This window comes from Bison bison, unplaced genomic scaffold (genome assembly GCF_000754665.1).
Source record: "Bison bison bison isolate TAMUID 2011002044 unplaced genomic scaffold, Bison_UMD1.0 scf7180017864050, whole genome shotgun sequence".
NCBI classification, from domain to species: domain Eukaryota; kingdom Metazoa; phylum Chordata; class Mammalia; order Artiodactyla; family Bovidae; genus Bison; species Bison bison.
The window spans coordinates 4596089-4619352 of record NW_011494622.1 but is presented as its reverse complement, the minus strand read 5'-3'; the positions used below and the strand labels follow the sequence as shown (position 1 = coordinate 4619352).

The 23264-nt window shown below is 43.9% G+C and overlaps 1 protein-coding gene across 2 annotated transcripts in view; it reads right to left on the bottom strand.

Moving 5' to 3' along the window:
* SNX25 (sorting nexin 25) overlaps nucleotides 1-23264 on the bottom strand; it is a 91299-nt gene that overhangs the window by 9522 nt on the left and 58513 nt on the right. Inside the window, exons 7-14 of one of the 2 annotated variants that reach the window (XM_010835770.1) lie at nucleotides 20703-20884; nucleotides 16320-16451; nucleotides 14341-14613; nucleotides 11809-11973; nucleotides 10412-10543; nucleotides 7251-7391; nucleotides 5696-5809; nucleotides 1019-1183 (exon numbers count right to left, since the gene is read on the bottom strand). In XM_010835770.1, coding sequence (XP_010834072.1) covers nucleotides 1019-1183; nucleotides 5696-5809; nucleotides 7251-7391; nucleotides 10412-10543; nucleotides 11809-11973; nucleotides 14341-14613; nucleotides 16320-16451; nucleotides 20703-20884 — 1304 coding nt within the window. The remainder of the gene's footprint in view (nucleotides 1-1018; nucleotides 1184-5695; nucleotides 5810-7250; nucleotides 7392-10411; nucleotides 10544-11808; nucleotides 11974-14340; nucleotides 14614-16319; nucleotides 16452-20702; nucleotides 20885-23264) is intronic. The other variant, XM_010835771.1, reaches the window with a different exon arrangement.

Here is a 23264-nt window from a genome sequence, read left to right as displayed (position 1 = left end):
CGGGGCTGGACGGCAGAGGAGCAGCCGGGAAGTCTCAGAGGAGGAGTCCCCCCACCACCAGAGGCTGCGGAGAGCAGGGAGGACCTGTGGCCTGAGGGCAGATTTCAGAGGGCAGATTCCTGCAGTGGCTGGGCCACAGGGGACATGGTGAGAGGTTCAGGGATAAACGGGAGGTGGCAGAGGTGAGGGGCCAAGTCGGACCGGACACAGCACATGCGGCCGTGAAGAGAGGCAGGGAGATGCTGGGGAGGCAGGTGGGCACGGCATCCCCTGTGAGCTCCACTCCAGCTCACGATGCAGCAGACGCTCCTTCCGCGGTCACTTCCTTCTGTCCAAACTCATTAAACCAATTCCAATGAAGAGGTGGAGGGGTCCTTCACTGAACTACAGAGACGCCAGATTTCAGAGACGGGCTCGGATAACTTCCTGGAGAGCCAGGTGAGGGTCGCAGCCCGAGTAAGGAGCCCACTGGAGGGAAGCCTGAAGCCCGGGTATGAGATCACCCACGTCTGCTGTCTCCCCCTATTCACTCCTTCACCCACTCACATCACTGCCAGGTTCATCTGGCTTTGGAACACACCACAGCTTTCCATCCCGAGGATAAAGCTTGAACCCCGCAGCCTGGCACGGCCTTGCCCCTCCTCCTGCCCTCTGCCTCATCTTCCATCAGCCCCCTTCCCGGAGCCATCCCCCAGTCCAAGACCTGCTGACTGTTCCCTAACACATCCTTATGTCCTGAATCTCATTATCAGCTCCAACCCCTCCAAAGTGAAGGTCCCCATCCTGGGGAACAGCCAGGCCGCCTCCCGTAGAGGGGCTTCCGCAGAACCGCGGCCGCATCCCACCCACCTACCTGCTTACCCGTCCTGTCCCCCAACACGACCGCAATGGGAACTCAAGGGGGTTGCTTTGTCCCCACGTGCAGCAGGCCTGCACCAACACCTGCTGCTTCACACAGCCTGCAAGAAGACGTTCGCTTAAATACGTTTCAAAGACATACAACCTTTAGACAGCTCACCTCCTGATGGGAGAAGAAGTCGCGAGGGAGTCTTTCCAAAAACGAGGCTAATGAAAAACTGGCTTTTTTCCCCTGCACGTCAATAACCTTGAGGTAGTCAGGAGAAGGGCTCAAAAAGGCATAAAGTGCTTCACTCTGACACAGTCTTTCATCTGAAAGCAGATTCTGTGGGAGAAAGAGGATTAATTCTTCCTACATGGTAGGAACACGTCTATGCACTGGGAGCCCCCAACATCAAGATGAAGGGCTGGCTGTCTCAGGAAGTGTACTTTCCTCACAATTCTGAATCTAAAACCATTATCCTTTCCCCCTGAAAGAAAATGCATTAGCCCAATTCTCACTGATCTCAATGGCAAACAACTCTGGGGAGGTTGACTGGAGCTCCCTTATCATTCTGCTGGTGGGAGATACTGGCCCACAAGAGAACTCATGGCTTGGGGCAACAGAAAAGTCTCGCTTTGCAAACCGCCTGCAGATTCAGGGGCCACCACCTTTCAAAGTCAACTTAACTGTCGCTCGTCTGTGTTGGAACAACGTACGTATTTGCACAGCACACCAGGATCTCATTCAACCAGTTTCATGGCTACCTGCGGACTTTGCACGTCAGCTGAGCAAAGAGCTCTGTGCTGCCACAAGGTGGTAACTGCCTGCCAGGCGGCAGCTTTCTGTCCCTGGGCTGCCACATGCCCCAGGTGCTGCGTGCTTACATAATTATGTAACTTTTTATTGGCCCCTAAACTGGAAATTTCCTTCAAGTTCTCTATGTGCTTGTCTGGCCTTAGGAGAGAAGAAAGGAGGACATTGTCAGGTTCGTTTCTGTGCAAAGCAGGTGCTCCTGGCAAGACAGGAAGTCAACGATGTGACCCTAAGGATGTGCAAGTGTCTGGTACTCACAGACTCGGGATTGCGGGATAAACGAACCAATGAGAAATCCTGCCCCACGGATGGGGTGACCCCCTGGGGGATGGAACTCGAATTCTAAGGGCAGAACCCTCTCTGCTGGGAGAGGAGAAGAGAGGAGCTGCCCCATGAGGTCTGCATTATCTTTGTTCAGATGCAAGTTGACATCTGATAAACGCTATGACCCTCCCTGGAAAAGCCCCTCTGAGCATGCCCAATACTGCCATGCTGGGGATTGGGGTCCCAGGGGCACCCCGCCCCCAGCCCCCCACATTCCAGCGGTGGTCAGCTCCCTGTGTCCTGCAGAAGACTGGCCTGAGGCTGGAGGTTCTGCCTCAGGCGTGGGAAGGAGACTGCAGGCACGGGCCGCTGGACTCACTACTGCCTTCCCGGCCCCTGAGCGTGTTTATTCCTTTCACAGAGCCTTAAATGCTCAGCGGTACGTGATCGTGGATGAGCAGGAGTGAGGTATTCTCCTTCCACCTTGATTTCCTGGCTAATCTACACTCTGACACTCCTTCATAAAGTCATAGGAACGGGTAACTAATGGTAAGCCTCAAATAATACAACAACCATAAACATGGAAGTGATTCAGGACGTGTTAAGTGTTTGGACTAAGTTATATTCTATTATGAAGGAAAATAAATTAATTATGTATGAAAAGTTAGACATGTTCTCAAAGACTATGTCCATGGGGGAAGGTATAATTGGGATTTTATCACATTTTAATGCTGAGAACAGAATCCCAGTCCCAATCCTTACCCCCGAGGGCTCAGAGCATGTCACTGCATGTGGCGGAGAGTGGAGGAAGGCTGTGGATAGGAGGGGACGAGTGTACAGGGCATTCCGGGAAGAGCAGACAGCAGGGTCACCCCCAGAAGCAGGTGCAGCGTAGTTGGGGGGACGGCTGGAGTAAGGCGTCTGCGTGTGAGGAACAATCAGCTAGGTTACTAAATATCTGTTATTAGTTTGCCTCGACAGGGACCCATATGTAAATATTCACATAAACACACACTCAGTGGAAATTGTCTTTTCTAGAAGGTCCTGTGGACCTAATAATATCTGCCTTTCAGACTAAACCTTTTGCATTTTGCTTTTCCCATTTGTGGGATGATATTATGAAACTTCAGTCGGCTGTGTAACCTACCTAAATATATCAAACAGTGAGCACTTTCAAATAAAGTCTTTGAGGAAATGAAAAAAAATTAAAACAGTTACTTCCTGACTTACAGTCCTCCTGGTGGAAAGACAAGCCGTCCTTGGGAAGTTGTTGCGCTGTTCAGGCAGGTGGTTCCCGCCCTCAGCCTCACCCGCGCCACCTAGTGGCAGCGCAGAGCACATGCTCCTCTTGGCACCAGGGCGGGGACCACGAACCTATTTCCATCACCAGCAACCCAAGAGGGGCAAGCCTGGCCCCTCTCCACATCCTCAGAAGTTCAGGGGTGCCCTGGTCTCTGAAGCACAGCTGGAAAGGTGGCTGAAAGGCTGGCAGCACCAAACAACCCTCCCTTCCTGGAGACCCTCCCTTCCCCAACAGCAGAGGCTGCAAGGAAATGCAAGTGTCAGCTGGAGGGGCCCAGAGCCTGGTTATATTTCTGTAAGAGCACTTAAACATAAATGATTCTCTATCCCACTTCTGCCATAATTAAACTTGGAAAGCTTTTCAAAGATGCAACTATTTTATTTCCTGATGGACACACACACACAAATTTATATATTCATAACAACACATACATGTTATCTTTAGAGAGAAATGAATATATGAGAGAAAAGCAGAAACTGATTAACACCTGTAAGGGAACTCTAGCTAAAATTTACCTAATTTAACTATGATCTGTACACCTGATTCAAGTGATTATAATATAGCCTCTATTGAGAATCTGCAACATCTATTAAGTCCCAGGACTTCCAGCTACTTCTTCATTGGCAAACAGTGTTTTATGAGGTGAAGGTTCATGCCCCCTGCCTCTGAGAACTAGGACTCGGCGGCCCATGGTGTGAGTGACTTAATTATAGTCTGAAGACAGAGGCCCCAGCTAAGGAAAAAATAAATAGTGGTTGCTACTGGAGACAGCATAGCTTTGTCCAGTCTTATTCTCTAAACATAGACTGAAGGAAAACAAGTGTTTAGAGGAAATCAGGAGACTATCTTTAGGACCATGCAGTAGGCAAAGAGCTCAAAAAGCATTAAGCACAAAAAGGAAAAAAAAAGGACAGATTGGACAAAAATTGAGAATTATGCTCATTAAAAGAACTCATTAAGGGACTGAAAAGGCAACCACAGCACAGGCTCCGACAAGACTTACATGCAAACCACACACCCAACTCCTGCAAAGCAATGTGGAGAAGACAGGTGACATGACAGAAAAGTAGACACAATTTTAACTTCACAAAAGAAAACGGTCCAGTGTGGAGCGACCAGAACCCTGCATGCTGCTGATGAGAGTGTACAAACTGCCTTGACCACTGAGGATAAATGAAAACCCCCAACCTCCAGGGACCCCCCAGCAGACATTCACCAAAGACCAGCACTGGCGGCTTCAGCTTCGCTCACCCGCACAGTCTCTGGCTGCAAACTCTCTGAACGCCCATCAGCAAGAGCACGAACGGACTGCGGCGGGTGCGCACAAGAAGCCCATTCAACAGAGAAAACAAGGAAAAGGAAATCAAAGATGGTCTGCAATGAAGAAGTTTGGGACCATCACCCTGAGTGAAAGGAGTCACACAGAAGCGGGTCCACACCCTTCATTCATGTTCAAAACCAGCTGTAACTACATGGTTGAAAGTCAGGACTCTGGTCCCCTGTGGTGATACTGGCGGGACAGGAGACATCCTGTCTCTGGGACCGGATGCTAGTTACAAGGTGTCCAGCTACAAAACCGGAGAAAGCCTTACACATGGTATCTGCATATTCTATATCTGTACATCTGGTCCCATCACTTCATGACAAACAGATGGGGAAAAAGTGGAAACAGTGACAGATTTTATTTTCCTGGGCTCCAAAATCACTGCAGATGGTGACTGCAGCCATGAAATTAAGGCCACTTGCTTAATTTAAGGACACATTAAGCAAGGACACTTGCTCCTTGGAAGAAAAGCTGTAACAAACTTAAGTGTATTAAAAAGCAGAGGTATCAATTTGCCAACAAAGGTCCATAGAGCCAAAAGCTATGGTTTTTCCAGAAGTCATGTACAGATATGAGAGTTGGGCTGTAAAGAAGGCAGAGCACCACCAAAGAATTGCTGCTTTCAAATTGTGCTAGAGAAGACACCTGAGAGTCCCTTGGACTGCAAGATCAAACCAGAAAATCCTAAAGGAAATCAACCCTGAATATTTATTGGAAGGACTGATGCTGAAGCTCCAATACTTTAGCCACCTGATGTGAAGAGCTGACTCACTGGAAAAGACCCTGATGCTGGTAAAGACTGAAGGGGACGACAGAGGATGAGAGGGTTGGATGGCATCACCGACTCAATGGACATGAGTTTGGGTAAACTCCGGGAGATGAAAGACAGGGAAGCCTAGCGTGCTGCAGTCCATGGGGTCACAAAGAGTCATACGTGACTTAGTGACTAAAAAACAGAAAAACAAAAATAATAAAAACAAAGAAGGGAAAAAAAACCCCAAATACCCCAAACCCTAAACCAAAGATATTTTGAGGATCTGGCATGACATGTGAGAATAGAAGGTGAACAGGCAAACCCTTAGAATGGAGTCAGTTTAACCCCAAGTAACTAATGTTTCCTTCCACATCCAAAAAGTTTTCAGTGGCTTACCTGTAAAAACTTATTTAATTGATTCTTTGACTTTTCCATAAACTTTTGATCTACAGATTTGAAAGGCAGCTTGCTAAGAGAAGGCAACTGGACTTTTTTTAAAGAAGGGAAACACTGTGAGGGAAAAGAAATAAATGTTAGTTATCTCAAAATTACATTTAAAGCTTTAAAAATTTATTTTAGATGTTTAATAAGAACAAACCAAGTAACTTCCTCTTGTATTCATTTCCTCTGAGACTGAACACCTTGAAAACCTACCTGTTCTAACCAGGCTCAAAGAATATGGAGGAACAGGACATGTGACAAGAAAAGCTAAGACTCGTCCCTAGACTGACAAGCGCCTGGAAGCTGGAAATCTTGGAGCCAGGCTGGGAAGACGGGTCTGCACAACAGCACAGAGCACAGGGTTCTAGGTATGGACAACTGACTCATGGCAAGAGTTTTTCTCTTGGAATGTGTTTTGTTTACAACACATCTGCAAAACCTTATCACGGTTGACAAAAGTAGAGCATGGGAAGAACCAGCTTTATTACTGCCTTTCAGGGCAAAGTGCAGAATGTAAATATATTAATAATAATAATAATGGATGTCAATAAATAATAACAACAGGCTTTTCTTTGTGGATTAAATCCTGTGTCCTGCCAGACACTGTACGAGAAGTCTGGCGTGAGTAACAACTATGCATGTGTTTAGCTGCTCAGTCGTGTCTAACTCTTCACGACTCCACAGACTGTAGCCCACCAGGCTCCTCTGTCCATAGGATTTCCCAGGCAAGAATAGTGGAGTGGGCTGCCGTTTCCTCCTCCAGGGAATCGTCCCAACCCAGGGATGGAACCCAAGCCTACACTGGCAGGTGGATTCTTTACCACTGAGCCACCAGGAAAGCCCACTACGACTGTGATTACTACTAATAAAAACAAATAATGTTTGCCATGTGCAGCACATCCTTCTAAACACTCTGTGCGTGGTTATTCCTTTTATTCTCACAACAGCTCTGGGAGGCAGCTGAGATGGCACTTCGTATCTGTGCCCACTGATGAGGGCAGAGAGGCACAGACAGACGGAGCGGCAGGGCCAGTCACGAGCTGGTGACCGGGGAAGCGAGGATCCAAACTGGAGGCAAACTCCGGCAACCTGGCCCCAGAGTCTGTGCCTTCGAACACCACACTTCACTGACCCACTCCTTGGTGTGATGCAATGCAGTATGTTCTACTCTCTATTGCTGTGACCCTGAACGGATCCCGTTATCCTCTAACGGGTCACAACTGGCAGCTTTGAAACCACTGGCCAGAGATACCCTCAGCTGTCCTCCAGCTCTAGGGTTCTGTTGGGTTCAAAGGAAGTCAGACAGTGATCTGTGTATTCAAAGACTCAGACTAGACTAGACGGTTGACCCACAAGTAAATTTCCAACCATCAGGCTGAAAATACCACTTTTCCAGTGTCAACAGCAAAGGGGAAAGAGGGACCAGTTTCCCTGTGTCATTAAAACGGAAATGGGCCCTGAGATCTCTTCTCGCTCAGTAATTCTAAGCCTGTGCCACAAGCGTTCGTACCTCACTAAGTCTCCGGTGTAAATTCTGAAACTCACTGAGCCTCCTGGGGACCGTCCAGTTCTTGGTTTCAACTCCTCCAACTTCCTGTAAGCTTACCGTGACAAAGTAACAGGGCATTTGCTCGCCGTTCTCTTCTGTGACCTTGGAGAAACAGGTGAACACAACAGCAAGAAAGAGCACAGTGAGCAGACATGGCAGGCAAGATCCCTGCACCCCTCCAGGCACCCTCTCCCGGGCGTGCAGGTCCCGCACGGTCCCCAGGACTTGAAAAGGATGGGCTCTGCTCTGGCATTAGGCTACCTTAGAGGGCACAGCCCACCTGAAACCGGGCCTATCCTAACCTCAGGGGCCCTCACAGAAGCAGAGGGATTTCTTTGGTGAGTAGAAAAAGAATCAGAGGAAGCACAAGAAGGATCTGACATGCGGTGCTGGCAGAAAGATGGACTGGGCCACGCAGAAAGATATGGAGTATTTCTAGGACCTGAGAACAATGCCAGGCTGACAGCAGGAGAACAGAGACCTCAGCCCCACCGGGAACTGGATTCTGCCAAGAACCTGAATGAACTTGGAGGTAGACTTCCCCCAGATTCTCCAGACAGGAACTTAGTCTGGCTAGCCACCTGACTTCAGCCTTACGATATAGTGAGCAGAGAATCCAGTCACGCAGCTGGACTCTCAAGCTGCAGAATCGTGAGCAGAGAAGGATGGGGGGCCTCCCCCGTTTAACACAGGACTCCACACACCGTGGTTTCTGTTTTCATGAAATTTCACATTGGGAGACGTGATTTCCTCTACCTCCCAACTGAAGACAGCTCTTAAGCACTCACACACACACCCTGTCATAATTCAGAAAAGGCCACCATTGCTCCTAATGTAAATTGATTAGAGAAGAAACAAAAAGGAAATATGCTGAATTGAAGCTTGATTTAGCGTCATGAACCGAATTAGAGACAAAGAGTAAACAGAGAAGCAAAGCAAAGGGACGCAATTCTGCTGAGCACCAGCTGAGCCCCAGCGGGGAGGAGGACCACCGTCCCTCGTGGGAGGCAGGAGGTAGAGCACAGACAGCCCACGACTGTCCCGGGCGCGCACAGCTCACGGCGCCTCGCCTGGCTTAGAAAGCCGGAGGGGACACCTCCTCCACCGTTCTCACGGGGCTGCTTCGTGGATGCTGGGCGGTCAGATGGCCCCTCTGTGTCCACTGCTGTTACCTTTTCAGGGACCAAGGTCACAGCAAGCTCCTGAGTAACAGCTGATGACCAGGGCAAAGGGCCTTGTGAGGGTTTTTCCTCCTTCCCTCCCCTCCTCAGTATCTGCCTTCGGAAGACAATTATAAGCAACTGTGCAATGCCAGAGGCAGCTCTGAGCAAAGCTGGGGAGGTAACAGAATCTGTACCCCATCCCCAGGGGCTCCTCTTTTATACCTTTTGACACCACATCCCCTGAATGCCCCTTCCGAGACTTCCACACCAAAGGTGATTCCATCAGCAGTGAGGAAGTGTTTCTCACGGTGTTCCAGGCTCTGGGCAACCTCCCCTGACCCACTGTCCCCCTTCCCCTCAACAAAGGCACCCGGCTCTGCACCTTAATGGGAGGACAGCAAGCACCAAAGGCACACTGAGGGCACTCGGGAAGCGCTCACGCGGCATGGCTTTCAAGCTGGCACCTGGAGAATGTGCACAGTTTTGCTTCCTAACCTAGAAGTGAATTTCAGATTTGTGAATTCTAAGCCTTTCCCCAAGAAAGAGTGTCAGGCCACTGATGATGGGAAAAGCAGGGATGGACACAGATAAGTTGGGCAGATGGGCCCTTGAAAATCTCAGGAGTTGAGTACTGGACCAGACACATGAAACAATGATGGAGACCAACAGTCACACTGAACATCAGTAGAGAGTGTGTGTGTGTTGTGTGTGTGTGTGTGTGTGTGTGTGTGAATTGTAACCTCCTAATTTATACCCCCACCACCCCACACCTTTCCCCTTTGGTAACAGTAAGTTTGATGCTCTTGAACTGTGGTGTTTGAGAAGACTCTTGAGAGGCCCTTGGACTGCAAGAAGATCAAACCAGTTAATCCTAAAGGAAATCAGTCCTGAATAATTCATTGGAAGGACTGATGCTGAAGCTGAAGCTCCAACACTTTGGCCACCTGATGTGAAGAACTGACTCACTGGAAAAGACCCTGATACTGGGAAAGATTGAGGGCAGGAGAAGGTGAAAACAGAGGATGAGATGGTTGGATGGCATCACTGATTCAATGGACATGAGTTTGAGCAAGCTCTGGGAGTTGGTGATGGACAGGGAAGCCTGGCGTGCTATGGTCCATGCGGTTGCAAAGAGTCAGACACAAATGAATGACTGAACTGAACTATAAGTTTGTTTTCAAAATCTGTGAGTCTGTTTCTGTTTTATAAATAAATTCATTTATATCGTTTTTTAAACTCACATTCCACAAGTGATATTATATGATACTGACTTTCTCTGTTTAGTGTGATAATCTCTAGGTAGGGTGGACCTGACTTTCTTCTCCAGGTGTCAACAGTCAGTTAAACAGAAAGGAAGTTTACACTAATGATATAAATGTATAAAGCATTTTTCCATCAAATGAAATTATTTTTACATTCAAAAACAGGGATATGGTGTATTCTGAAAACTACTGTCCCATGTCCCTCAGAGAAGAGCAAAATATTTTCTAATTCCAGGAGGAAATATTCATTATTAAAGATCTTAAAGCTACTGATGTTTGAGCCACTGACATCAGCAGAATGGATCAATCGGAAATACATTAAAAATTTTTCATCTCCAAATTTCAAGTAGTGTTTTCCATTTTTTTTCAACCCTCAGTAGAAAAGGAAATTGGTAATTTGAGGATATCAACTGTTTCTATCTGAAAGTTGCTTACGATTCGTGAATGAGGACAACTTTCTGTCTCAAGGGGAGGGAGACGAGATCTATACCAGGCAACCCAACAAACAGCTCCCGGTCAGGAAGCAGAACGGAGATACGGAGCGAGTAAGGCAGGACCAGTGCAGTCCAGAAGGATGAATATAAGCATTTGATTCCCAACCCTAATTCTTTGGTACAAAATCTAATCTGATAAAGTCAAACGTAACACTCTGGGAACAAATACGTAATCAACTGGGAAGGGAAGCAGTCATACCTACCTCTCCACTGGTGATGGAGGCTTTCCACAAGCCCAGGTTCTCACACCACCAGTCTGTTCGCGCCATGTGCAACTGGAGGTCTGTGCGTTCTTTCTCTATTAGAATTATCTCCTCTTTCAATTTAGAAACAATCTGTCACAGGGGAAAACATCCTGGGAGTTACAAAACCATCTAAAACTGTGCAGTTCACAAAAGTAGCAGGTTACCAAATCAACACACACAAGTCAGCTTTGTTTCTATATACTGACAATGCATACTCCAAAAAGGAAATTAAGAAAACAGTTCCATTTACAATAGCATAAAAAAAAATCACAAAATACTTAGGAAATTAACTTTAGCAAGGAGGTGAAGGATTCCTACAATGAAAACTACAAAGAAAGAAAGAAAGACATTACAGAAGACACAGATCAAGGGAAAGACACCCTGCAATTTACACAACTCTATTATGTGAAGCCAGTATCTCTGCCTCAAAACTCTCCTGATCATGCAGTCCACAAGGACCTGTTCCTTCTTGAAAGAGCCTGCAACAAGCTTGTCCTGCACTGTGTCATCAGTACGGGCTGTAATTGTTTGATCTTTGGTTCCACCGTCAGCATGTTTGCGCCCCCCGCCCCCACCCCGCCCCGCCAGGGCAGGTTTCTCTGTTCACTCTGTTTCTCTGGTTCTTCATCCTGCTGCACTTACTCATCACTGAGGCTTCTGAATGCACCTACAGAAGGTGCCAGAGGAGATCAGGTTGGCAAAGCAAAGAGCACCAGCCGTAGCTACATTAAGGGAAAACTCCTTGTCAGACCCACGAAGCAGGAATGCAAACCAAGAGGCTGCACCACTGCCTGGGTGAGATGCTGTTTACATTTTTTTTTAACTTTCAAATTCTCTTCGTTTCTAGCAAAACAATCCTTTTTTTTCCCCACTTTTTTGCCACACAGCATGGCATATGGGATCTTAGTTCCCTGACCAGGGATCAAACCTGCATCCCCTGCACTGGAAGCAAAGTCTTAACCACTAGACCACCAAGGAAGTCCCCAATCTATTTCTTGCATAATTCTATGAGACGATCTAAGTTGTGCTTGGAGTGTTTGAAAGAAAATATATATATATATTAAGATTGTCCCTGCTTAGTTAGCTCACTTCCAGAATCAACTATGTCACAAGGGGCAGTTCAGCCCCTTTCCCAAAGGCATGCAGACAAGTCAGACAAAAGACAGAGTTACAGCCGAGGGTGGAAAACACAAACCAGACCCTAACAGGTAAAAGACAAATGCCCCCTAATTCTATACTCTAAGCAAAAAAACCCAAACCCATAAAAACAGAAAGAGTGGAACTTACAGAATTTCTATCTATCAAATTAGAAAAATGGCAAGTTTTACAGACAACCTTGAAAACGGAAGAGTTACCTTTTTGTCGGGTTTTGGCGCATTTTGAATAGAATTTAGAGCTTGCCTTTTATACTCAAGTTTCTCGTTTAGTTCTCGTAGCTTGTTTACAGCAAAGCTGGCTTGTTCATTAACCCGACTGGAGCCTTCATCCACAGCTTCCTCACCGACCTCACCTCCCGAGTCCTGCGGGAGAACGTCACGTGAGCCACCGTATCCCAGAAAGATGAATTTTCCCTCAGTATTACCTACACTACAGGCTCTAGGGCATGACAATGCACCGCTCCAAATCACTGGATTCCACTAAGGAAAGAACCATAGTAGAAAGCCTAGAAGCAGCCTGCTTTTTCTCAGCAAAGTGAAAAATCACAGTATTTAGAACCAAAGGAACTGGTATTTGGAATTGCAGTGAAAAAAGAAATATTTAATAGCCTAAAGAAAGGAGAAAAGAAATTTCATATTGCTATCTCCCAAATGGGAACCTGCATAGAACAAGGGAAGGCAACTGAGTTATCTTTCCAACTAAACCCAGATGTTCTGTACCTAAACTCTGCCCCCAAAATGCTGAGACCTGGCTTGCTTGCTTTTGGTCTCCTAGGATATTATGAAAAATTCATGCGAGTCTCTTTAAAATCAGTTCAGTTCAGTCGCTCAGTCGTGTCCGACTCTTTGTGACCCCATGGACTGTAGCACGCCAGGCTTCCCTGTCCATCACCAACTCCCAGAGCTTTTAAAATAAAATTTCCAAATTCCCACTAGTGAAGGTATTTTTAGCATACACTTTGCTCAGTCCTTCTTTTAAAGATGTATTTTACTAATCAAGAGGTAGATTATTTTACAAGTTAGATGGCTAGCACTTGAAAGTGACTTAAGAAAAAAAAAAAGAAAGTGACTTAAGATTCATAAAGAACTACATAATTTGGGAAACACCTGAATAGATTACCAACAAACAGCATGTTAGTAATTAGATTCATGAGCAGCAAGAGCAGGAAGAACTGCTCAGAACTGTCTTCTGGTTCGTTTACTCCTTAACTTTCTTCTAGATTTTTTTCTTCTAGTTTTTCTTACTTGTAACAAACAGTAAAAAGAAAAAATGTCAAAGGAAAATATTAATAATCATAGAACACCAGGCTATTTTCATTTTTATATATTCTTCCTAATTCTTGTCCATGAGTATATGTATTATGACATTATTCTATGCCTTTACACGTTCAAGAGGGTATTCTGACTTTCTCATAAAATATATTACTACAGTGATGCATATTTGAGGGTACTGTAATCTTCAAAATTATAATTGCTATGGCTGCAGAGTATTCTATGAATTGATAATAAACTGAGGCATATTCCTATTGCTACTCCTGCTGAGGGTTGATTCTGCTTTTTTGCCATCCCAGATGTGTTAAAATAAATTCCACAGTGCATAAACCTTTTCCCCCCTACATTTTAATTATTTTCATAGGATAAATTTCTAAAAGTGACTGTACTAGAACAAAGAATAGGAACTTTCAAAAGGTCGTTGATACATGTCACCCTTCTTTGAATCCTAGGTGACGCTGGACATTTTTCATGTTTGTTTACGATTTATTACCTATCATATCAACAGTCATTTCAAGTCTTTATTCAATTGATGTGTTGGATATTCATGCTTTTACTAATCTGAATAAACTGCTCACAACATTTACACATCAACCATTTTAATTTTTGAGCTAAAGATCAGTTTGTTTTAGCTGTGCTATTCTAGAAATAAAATGCAGTGAGTAATGACCAATTAGTTTAGTGGTTCTGCTCACTGAAAATGTAGAGATCCATAATAGAACTTTTTTTAAAAAGTCTGAATGAAGTTCAGAGACATCCACTTCTAAAACTATCATGAAGAAGCACCTGATTCCTCAGGGCTTGAGACATAGTGAAGTGGACAGAGAGAGAGAATCCAAGATAAATTACAATCTTTCTATGTAAAGTGACTCTAAAACACTTTTTCTTTGTACTTTCAAAACCTTCAAATTCATATAAATCATTAATAGTGAAAGGGAGATGGCCACTGGGCTACCCAAAATGATCTAATACACTGTAAGAAAATTAGACTTCAGGTATGGTTGGACAAGGTTTGTTTCAAAACATCTTAATTTCACCTGATCGTGTTTAAACTCCAAAATATTTCCTGCAGGTCTTCCTACATTCTCTGCCTCTCATCTTTTCCCCATCCTTTTTGTCTGGTCTCAGGCTAGACTGTCCAGCTACTGATTCTCTTACCTGGCCTAAGTCGCAAATGTCTCCCTCACCCTCCAAGAGTCCTGCCCTCACTCTTCAGACATCAGACTCACATGTGTCTCAGGCAGGACAAGGAGGTCTCTGACTCAGTGCTGGGTAGCGGTACCCAGCCGGTCAGAAGGACAAAGAAAGCAGCACTGACCAGAAGCAGTGAGGTGCTTCGAAGTTCTATATGTTACAAGATGAAGGCGCACACCATATCTGACTCCCACAGTCTGCCCTACCTACTCACGTTCAACGCGTAACCACTCGAAAGGCAGGAGAAAGGTAAATGAGACTCACCACTTCATCCTTGTTGGAAACCAACTGTGAGACATGTTTTTCTTCCTCTTTCATCATCAATTTCTCATACAGATCGCTGACAATGAATGAAGGGTAATACCTATCCTTCAGGGTCTCATAAACATCTCCCTGGATTTTGCAGAACACTTCAATCCCTTTATTGCCCACAAGACATTGCTGGATTTCTTTGTAAAGTGACTTTTCCACTGATATTTCTTTGCTCTCCACAAAGAAATTTTGGTAAATTTCACCAACTAATTGTGGGATTTCATTCTGAAAAGATGGGAAGATAAGGAAAGAGAAAGTATGAAATACTGTCTCTGAGAAAAACTATTTTCTTCCGAATTCTCTGCATTTTAAAGGTGGAAGGAAGACCTGGAATGTGGGGTGAGTGTGCAGCTTTGTGGGCATGTTCAGGGCCAAGGGGTGAGCATCAGACCTTGAAAAAACCAGTTGAGTCCTTAAAAGGAACACTTTACATTGAACAGTTAACAAATATAAATTCTTTTTAATGCTGGAAGGAAAAAACAAAGAATGAGAACAGTTCTCTTCTTGCACTGGATTCCCTTCTCATAAATCTCAGTTTCACAGGAATATAATTCATCAGCTAAATTCAATTTGACTTTTCCATCTAATATAAATAGAAGTGCCAACTTCCTACTCCAGAAGAAAGTCAATATAATAATTGTGGAAGTAAGAGACATATTCTTCAGAATGATGACTTACTACAGTGTAATCAAGCTTGGTCTTAAACACGACACTTAAGTCACAGTGATCCTACTTTGAATGTGCAAACATCTCTTACATCTGATTAACAGAACCTTTGCATTTCTGCTAGAGACAACTCTAGGAATGACGCAAAGTCTTTAACAGTAGCAATAAAATGAAGACAAACACCTTAATGAATACTATGAGCATAACAACATCATGGAACTTTTACATCCTAATCAGTGTTGCTAGATCAAATATAGTTATTTGAGGAAGCTATACCCTCCTCTTACTGTACTGACATTTTTCAACTTGTTTTTAATAGTTTAGGAAATTTTTTAGATTGCTCTTTACAGTAGTCCTCTGATAGCAGCCAAAGCCAAGTTTGTAGTCAAGTCTGGTAGATAAAATACGTAATAAAGCTGGCTAGTACAATATTGAGTAAAATGAGGTCATTGGTGGCTTATAAATTAACACTGAAAGAAATTCCTAAGATTTCAAAATGCTACGAGACTGGATTTAGTTCTTAACCAACACAGTCTATGATTTACGATGTATTCTAAGTTGGTGTTAAGCTCTAGCAACATTCATATTAAGTGTAAATGAGTAATTTAATGTAGATAGTGCTCTTTGGGCTTATTTTAATAAGCCTCTCAGAATGTATGTATTATATATGCTGTATATATTGTTATATATGTTTGTTGATATAAATTCACAGATACGTATTTCACATTCTTCAGCTTAATTCTTAAATATATATTGAGAACTTGCCGAGCACAAAACACAATGCTCATTATTAGGTTTTCCTCTGTAACAGACATCTGTAATCAAGAATTATTTTTTGTCTTCCTTAACACAATCATTTTAAATAAAAGGACAGTTAGGTGTGCACATTACAATATTATTAAAAATAACAAGGTTATGAGAATGAGGTACAGGTGATAAAACCAAACTTATAATAGCAAAGTGGGTAAGACGTGCCTTTTGATAATGAATTACAAAATAACTACCTGAAATTAAATTCAGTAACTGGGTACATTTGTAAATCTTTTCTCCTTGACTACACACTTAAAAGCATTTTCTATAAAAATAAAATCTAATTTTATTTACCATTGTGGGCTAGAACATAATGCCAATAATATGTCTGGTTTAAAATACTCTTTTAATGTATAGCTTATCTTACAGCTTTATTGAAAAACACAGATACACTGCCTAAAACGCAAGTTTTCATCAGCCAGTGATTAACATTCCTTTGGACCTGTATATCCTACCTTGTTAGCATTCTTTAAGTACTCCACAGACTCCCAAAAACTAATTAGAGCTCTCTTGTCCATCCTTTCCATGTACATTCGAAACTGCTCTCGGTAGACAGTGTTGGCCAAGATATCTTCGAACTGAAGAATCTATGAAGCGAATGTAATCAGGAGTTTTTAAAAATCTAAATTTAAATATCAGTTCACTTTGACTTCCAAAGGATTCATTTTCACACTCAGGAAAAAAAAATGCCTCATTTTCTAAGGTCACAGAGTGCCTGTTTCACCTTCCTAAACTTTAAATTGAAAAAGCTTACTGAATATTCAAAGTGCACATATTCAAAAAATACCAATTTTCTATTAACCATTAGCTCATTCAGCAAAGGATTTATTTGGCTTCTACTCAGTATCAGGCACATTTCTAGGAAACAGATAAAAATCCCTGTCTTACGTGACGGACTGCTGAAAGCAACCACGCTCATAGTAGAAAAAGTCAAGAGAGATGTTTAAAAGACCAGGTAGCTGGACTCTAATAAATTGGTATTTTTGTTTTCCATCCTATTTTCATATAGGTAAGGAAATCTACAAATGATTTCATACCTTGCCTTTTTGTTTATAATATCACATTCATTTGAAAAAAATCTCTTGTATGTATCATATGATTTTAATTGACCCATAAAAGTCCATTGTATGTCTAGCATTCTATTCACATAGAATAGAATGATTCCATATAGTGGAATCAAAATGTCATAAATTCTTTAGTTAGGCAAAAATTCATAAGTTTTCTAAAACATACATATCATACACATTATTTACATGTAACAAAAACTTCTCTACTATGCTTGATAAAGGCTTGAGATTTATAATTTTAAATAACAGATATGCAACAAGCAACAGATTTACTGTGTAGCACTGGGATCTATAGTCAATATCTTGTAATAATTTATAATGGAAAATAATTTCAAAAATAATACATGTGTATATGTATTACTGAATCACACAAAAAAATTCTACTTTTTGAAATTAAAAAAAAAAAGTCCAATGTATGGAAGTTTCAAAATTACCCCTTCATTTACCATTTTGAGTGCTTACATCATAAGAAAAACCACTACCTGAAGACACAGTGCGATCAATCCTGAGCACAGACCACTAAAGAAAAAGTGGATGACCTTTATAGTAATTCAGGACTTAACAAGGAAAAATGCCGCAAATTAATTTAGAAGGGACTTAACTCCTATATCCTTAGTTATCTATTTAGTAATAAAAATGATGTCTAAATATAATGCGAAGAGGGCAATGGCACCCCACTCCAGTACTCTCGCCTGGAGAATCCCATGGACAGAGGAGCCTGGTGGGCTGCAGTCCACGGCGTTGCTAAGAGTAGGACTCACTGAGTGATTTCACTTTCACCTTTCACTTTCATGCATTGGAGAAGGAAATGGCAACCCACTCCAGTGTTCCTTCCAGGGATGGGGGAGCCTGGTGGGCTGCCGTCTATGGGGTCGCACAGAGTCAGACACGACTGAGGAGACTTAGCAGCAGCAGCAAGTATAATACAAGAAAAGGAAAACTTATATTTAAGATTCTTAAAACTAATATTGTAGCAGGTAGAAAAATTTCAGAAATGTTATCCGTGAGATTTTTCTAAAATCAAGTGCATATGATCAATGCATGTTCACCTCCTCTGCCATGCACAGTAAGTCTTCAATCTGTTTTGTGGGCAGAAACGGGCAGGCATTTTTCTAGCAGCTTTTGGTAACTAATTAAAGGAATGACCATCCCTTGCTACAGATCATTAATACTTAGGATGTAGCGTACTAACTTTGGGAAATCATAGAACGTATCCTCACTTCAGGTAAACCTACCAGTGAGGCATTTTAAAGTAGAAGTCCTAACTGTACAGGCTCCAAAGAAGTCTGAAGGCTCCGAGAGCAACTCTGATAGCAATGACAGATTACTTGGAGAACAACCCATTTTCAACACAGGGAGGAGCTGAGCAGGAGAGATAGCCAACAATTCTAAGGAAGTCTTCCCAGTCTAATCTCATAGACTGAAGTGAATTCCAAATTAGATACAAATTCTTGATTTTGCAAAATTAAGCCCAAAACATCTTCTAAAATATTAGCCGCCTTTATTCTCTTATTGTGTCTTATGAACACTCTTAGGTTTAGTTCTGAAAGTGCACACATAAATAAATGGCAGGAGACCTATCTCAAGTCTAATTTAACATCTGATACACCTCATATCTCAGCTGGTGAATTAACCTTTAAGTTCTCTACTCCAAGTGTTTTGTTTTTGCTTTTAATTTTCTCTTGAAGCCTTCATAAGCCTTTCACTGAGTAACGCACACTAACGGTGTGGGTCTGGGTGACCAGGATGAACAGATGGCACACTTTTGAGTCAAATATGTTAGCGTGAGATGAACTCAATCTCACTACATTAATCTGAGATGAGCAATTCTCAGTAATTCTGAGACTCCGTGCAGAAGTGGGAAAGAGACCACTGGGTAGGTCAAAGTGGACACTACTGCTCAATAGATGGTTTAAAAATATAAGTATATATACATAACAGAATGCCAGTTACCATTTACTAAGGGCTTCCATACAGCAAACACTATGCTCTTGTGTTAATTTCCTCTGTTGGATTAACATTTCTTTCTGTCCTAAAACTGCTGGTAGTTCTGGGAGGGGTGCTGCCACAGAGAATCTCTGGGCAGAAGACAAAAAACTGTCCTGGTGGATGTTCCATGCGCCAAAGGCCATGGCGTGCTTCAGGCTGGAAGGTGCCCTGTGATCACTCTTTATTCCCCGTCAGGGATTTTTATTTACTTCTTTTCACTATGTCCCAGTCCCACTGGATCTGGTTTCATGATGCGTATGCTATTAACTTAGTTTTATGTTTTGTGTGTGTTGTTTCTTAACCCACAGGCTAATTTTTCTATAGGAAATACATCCCTATAGCACTCAAAAGGACCACAAGGCCTAGAATAGTAAATAAACGTTCTCCTAAAACACCCAACATGTTACCAAGAGGGACCCAGGCCCAAGATTCTCTGCCCGTGGAATATCCACAATATATTCCTGAAATTGTCTATATCAGACTAAAGAGAATGTGGAGAACTAGGATCCTGGGAATGATGTTTTATCCTGAAAGGAGAGTTCACAACTGGATTCCTCTTACAGTTATGACATCACTAAAACATACCCCCAAATAATTAATGCCAGTTACAACAGATGTTTATTGAGTGCTCATTATATACCGACTACTGTGATTATCATTTTATGTGCATTATTTAATTCCATAATTATCATGCCCTGTATGGTCTGTGCAATTATTGTTACTTTACAAACAGAGTACAGACAGGCTAACTCACTTGCCCAAAGTGAATCCCCGGTGAATCCGGGATTTAAGAGTCAGGCTTTCTGACTCTGTAACATAACGTTTTTGTTGTTGTTGAAACTTTTTATTTTATATTGGAGTATAGCTGATTAACAATGTTATGATATTTTTCAGCTGGACAGCAAAGGGACTCAGCCACACATATACATGCATCCATTCCTCCCATCCAGGCTACCAAGTAACACTGAGCAGAGTTCCCTGTGCTCTACACTAGGTCCTTGTTGGTTACCCATTTTAAACAGAGCAGTGTGTACATGTCCATCCCAAACTACCCGTTCCCCCTATCCCATAATAAAATACTTACTCTTCTTAAGAAATTACCTGATTTGATTTCAGGCCAAAAGATTTAGCAAACTAAGAACAGTACGGAAGTCAAGAAGGAAAGGTGGGTTGAGAGCTCTGTAAGAACTTCAGGAGAGACAGAGCCAGGGCGTCTTTTCCATTCAAGTGCAGGGTCCTCAGCTACACTCAGACTTGTGAACCAACCAGATCTGGGTTTTTATATAGTTCTGTCTCTTCCTATCTACATGGCCTTACTAGGTAATTTACTTACACCAACTGTTTCGTCATCTTTTGTAAAATGGAGACATGGAATACATATTCATAGCACTGTGGCGAGAGCTAAGTAAAATAACCTCTAAGAGACATTCTGCTTCACTGACTGTAATTTCTATCCAATTAGTAGGGAGTAATCTGATTGGGCCCTTGAAAATATAAATACGCTCCTCTGGGATGGCGGGAGGACAAAAGGGAGACAGGAAAACACACACAGGCGTGTACACACACACACGCATCTCACACCTGATCACACCAATTACCATGCGCAGAAGTCAAGGATGCCAAGAAGTGTGGATTCTTGACTCCTAAAAGTCAACATGTGAGTTTATGTTAGGGAATACATGTTTTAGGTTAAATACCAAGAAGTGAAGGCACTGTCCATGTGATGACATCAGCGTTCATAACAAACACGAAATGGCAAAGCAAGAAACCGCCAAGTTCTACCTTCTGGCTCTGAGGCCCTTCCCCCTCGTCGAAGGTCCCGTCCTCTTGCTGGTCATAGGCAGGGCCTCCCAGGACTCTGATCCTCTTCTCACACTGCTTCTTTGCCACGGTCAGCTGGTTAATATACCTTTTCATGTTCCTGGCCCTCAGGAGGTCAGCCTTCATGGCGGCAGTTTCTTTACCTTGAATGAGACAGATAGGCGGTAGGCAGTCAGAGGACAAGGTGCCAAAGAGGGAGGGAACGTGGTCACGCTGGGCCAAATCTGTGAAAATGTGGGGCTGAAAATTTGCCATCTGTGACATGGATAGACCTGGGGGTCATTATATTTAGTGAAGTCAGTCAGCGAGAAAAAAAATAAATACTGTATGCTTTCACTTATATAAGGAATCTAAAAAAGAGAAACAGACTCACAAGTAATAAACTAGTGGTTACCAGAGCGAAGAGGAGTGTGGGGAAGGTCAACACAGGTAAAGGGGATTAAGAGGTACCAACTGCCAGGTATAAAACAGGTAAGATACAAGGACAGAACATACAGCACAGAAGCAGAGCCAATATTTTACAATAACTATATGGCGTATATCTATAAAACAGTGAGTCACTAGGCTACAGGGCTGTCTTTGGATCTGCCTCTCCTGGACTCTACATGGTCTCTGGTGACCAGCTTCCTGAACACACTGGGTAGCTTCCTGTGGGGCTTCACTATCCATTATCTCAGCAGATCCCCCAAGAATCTGCCTGGCTCCGTTCCCTGTCCCCTTCAGGTCCCTAGTTCAGGGCTCAGCAAAGACATCTCTGGTCACCCTCTTTGTACCTGCAACCTCCACCCTAAAACACCAGTCTTCTCCCGCGCGGCTTTATACCTTCTCTATAGCAGGACTGTCATACCACCTATTTGGTTTACTTATCCTCCAAGTATGTCCTCATAAAAGTAGCATTTTGTTTGTTTATACACAGCTGGGCCACCAGCACCCACAACAGTGCCCAGCAACACCGTCAGGACTCAGGGAACACGCTGAGCGGATGCGTGATCTGTGTCAGGTGTTACCAAGGGTTCAATATAACAGAGCTAATGTTCTGCTGAGTCCTCGATATGCATCAGGTACTCTGCTCTCTCTCGAGCCCTGGCTGTGAAAGAGGGAACCAGGGTGAGACTCCTCACCTCCCGCTGTTCACCTTACTCCAACATGGCATCTAGCCCTCCCTGCCACCAATTAGCTGTGGCCAGGACCACGAGCGGACAAGTCCTGTGGACGGCTGTCAGTAGAGTCTGGAATCAGATTAGAATTTGGTCTCTGCCACTATGAGCTCTGTGGTCTCAGGGAAAATTTTTTAAAAATTTAACTTAAAAATATTTACAATGGTTTGCTTCCTTAAGCTGACATTATGTAATTTAAAGCAAATGCAAAAAATTCACACAAAGTTAATTTTTAAAAATGACTAAGCATCGAGCACCTCCTTGTGGAGAAGGGACTAGCTTTGCACACGTAACCTGCAGGCAGGGAGGGGCAGGGGTTGAGGGCAGGCTTTTTTCTTTTAAATGGGTGAGAAATGAGCTGGTTTTAATGCTGGTGGAAGGAAGCAGTTAAGAAGGAAACAGGCTACAAGTTGGGAGGGTGGTACCCAGTAGACAGTGAGGAAGGAGGCTGGCTTTGGGGGAGGCCACTGGAGAAGGAAATGGCAACCCACTCCAGTGTTCTTGCCTGGAGAGTCCCAGGGATGGGGGAGCCTGGTGGCTGTCGTCTATGGGGTCACACAGAGTCGGACACGACTGAAGTGACTTAGCAGCAGCACCCCACCCTGTGGCGACAGGGAAGCACAGGGATGGATGCGGACACCAGCCAGTCTGGACCTGGTGTTGGGAGCTGCAGCAGCTCCCCTCCTAGGGCTCTGCTGTCTGGAAGCAGAGAGTGAGGTTATCCGCTCAGAGAAGTGTTAGCTGCTCAGTCGTCCCTGATTCTCTGTGATGTCATGGACTGTAGCCCACCAGGCTCCTCTGTCCATGGAATTTTTTAGGCAAGAACACTGGAGTGGGTAGCCATTTCCTTCTCCAGGGGATCTTTAGACCCAGGAATCGAACCTGCGTCTCAAGCTAGGCCAGCAGATTCTTTACCATGGGGCCACCAGGGAAGCCCTCACACACCGAGGGAGACCTCCAGTTCCCCAGGGTGGTCGTCACCACCCTCAGGTCACAGAGTCAGTCTGTGCAGATGCTGACAACCATGTCTGGACAGGCTGCACACGTCCGGCAGGAAAAGCTCAGGCAAGGACCACAAGGCATGGGATCTATCAGAGCCGCCTTTTCCGACACCCATCACCAATGGTCACGCGCAGACTTCGGGTCAGCAGTCAGCCCTGTTCAAAGGGGTCTGTCGTGTCACAGGTGTTTTCAAACGTGTAACTGAGGAGAAGGGGACGAAAGAGGATGAGATGGTTGGATGGCATCACTGACTCAATGGACACGAGTTTGGTGATGGACAGGGAGGCCTGGTGTGCTGCAGTCCACGGGGTCGCAAAGAGTCAGACACGACTGAGCGACTGAACTGAACTGAACCGAGGAGGCA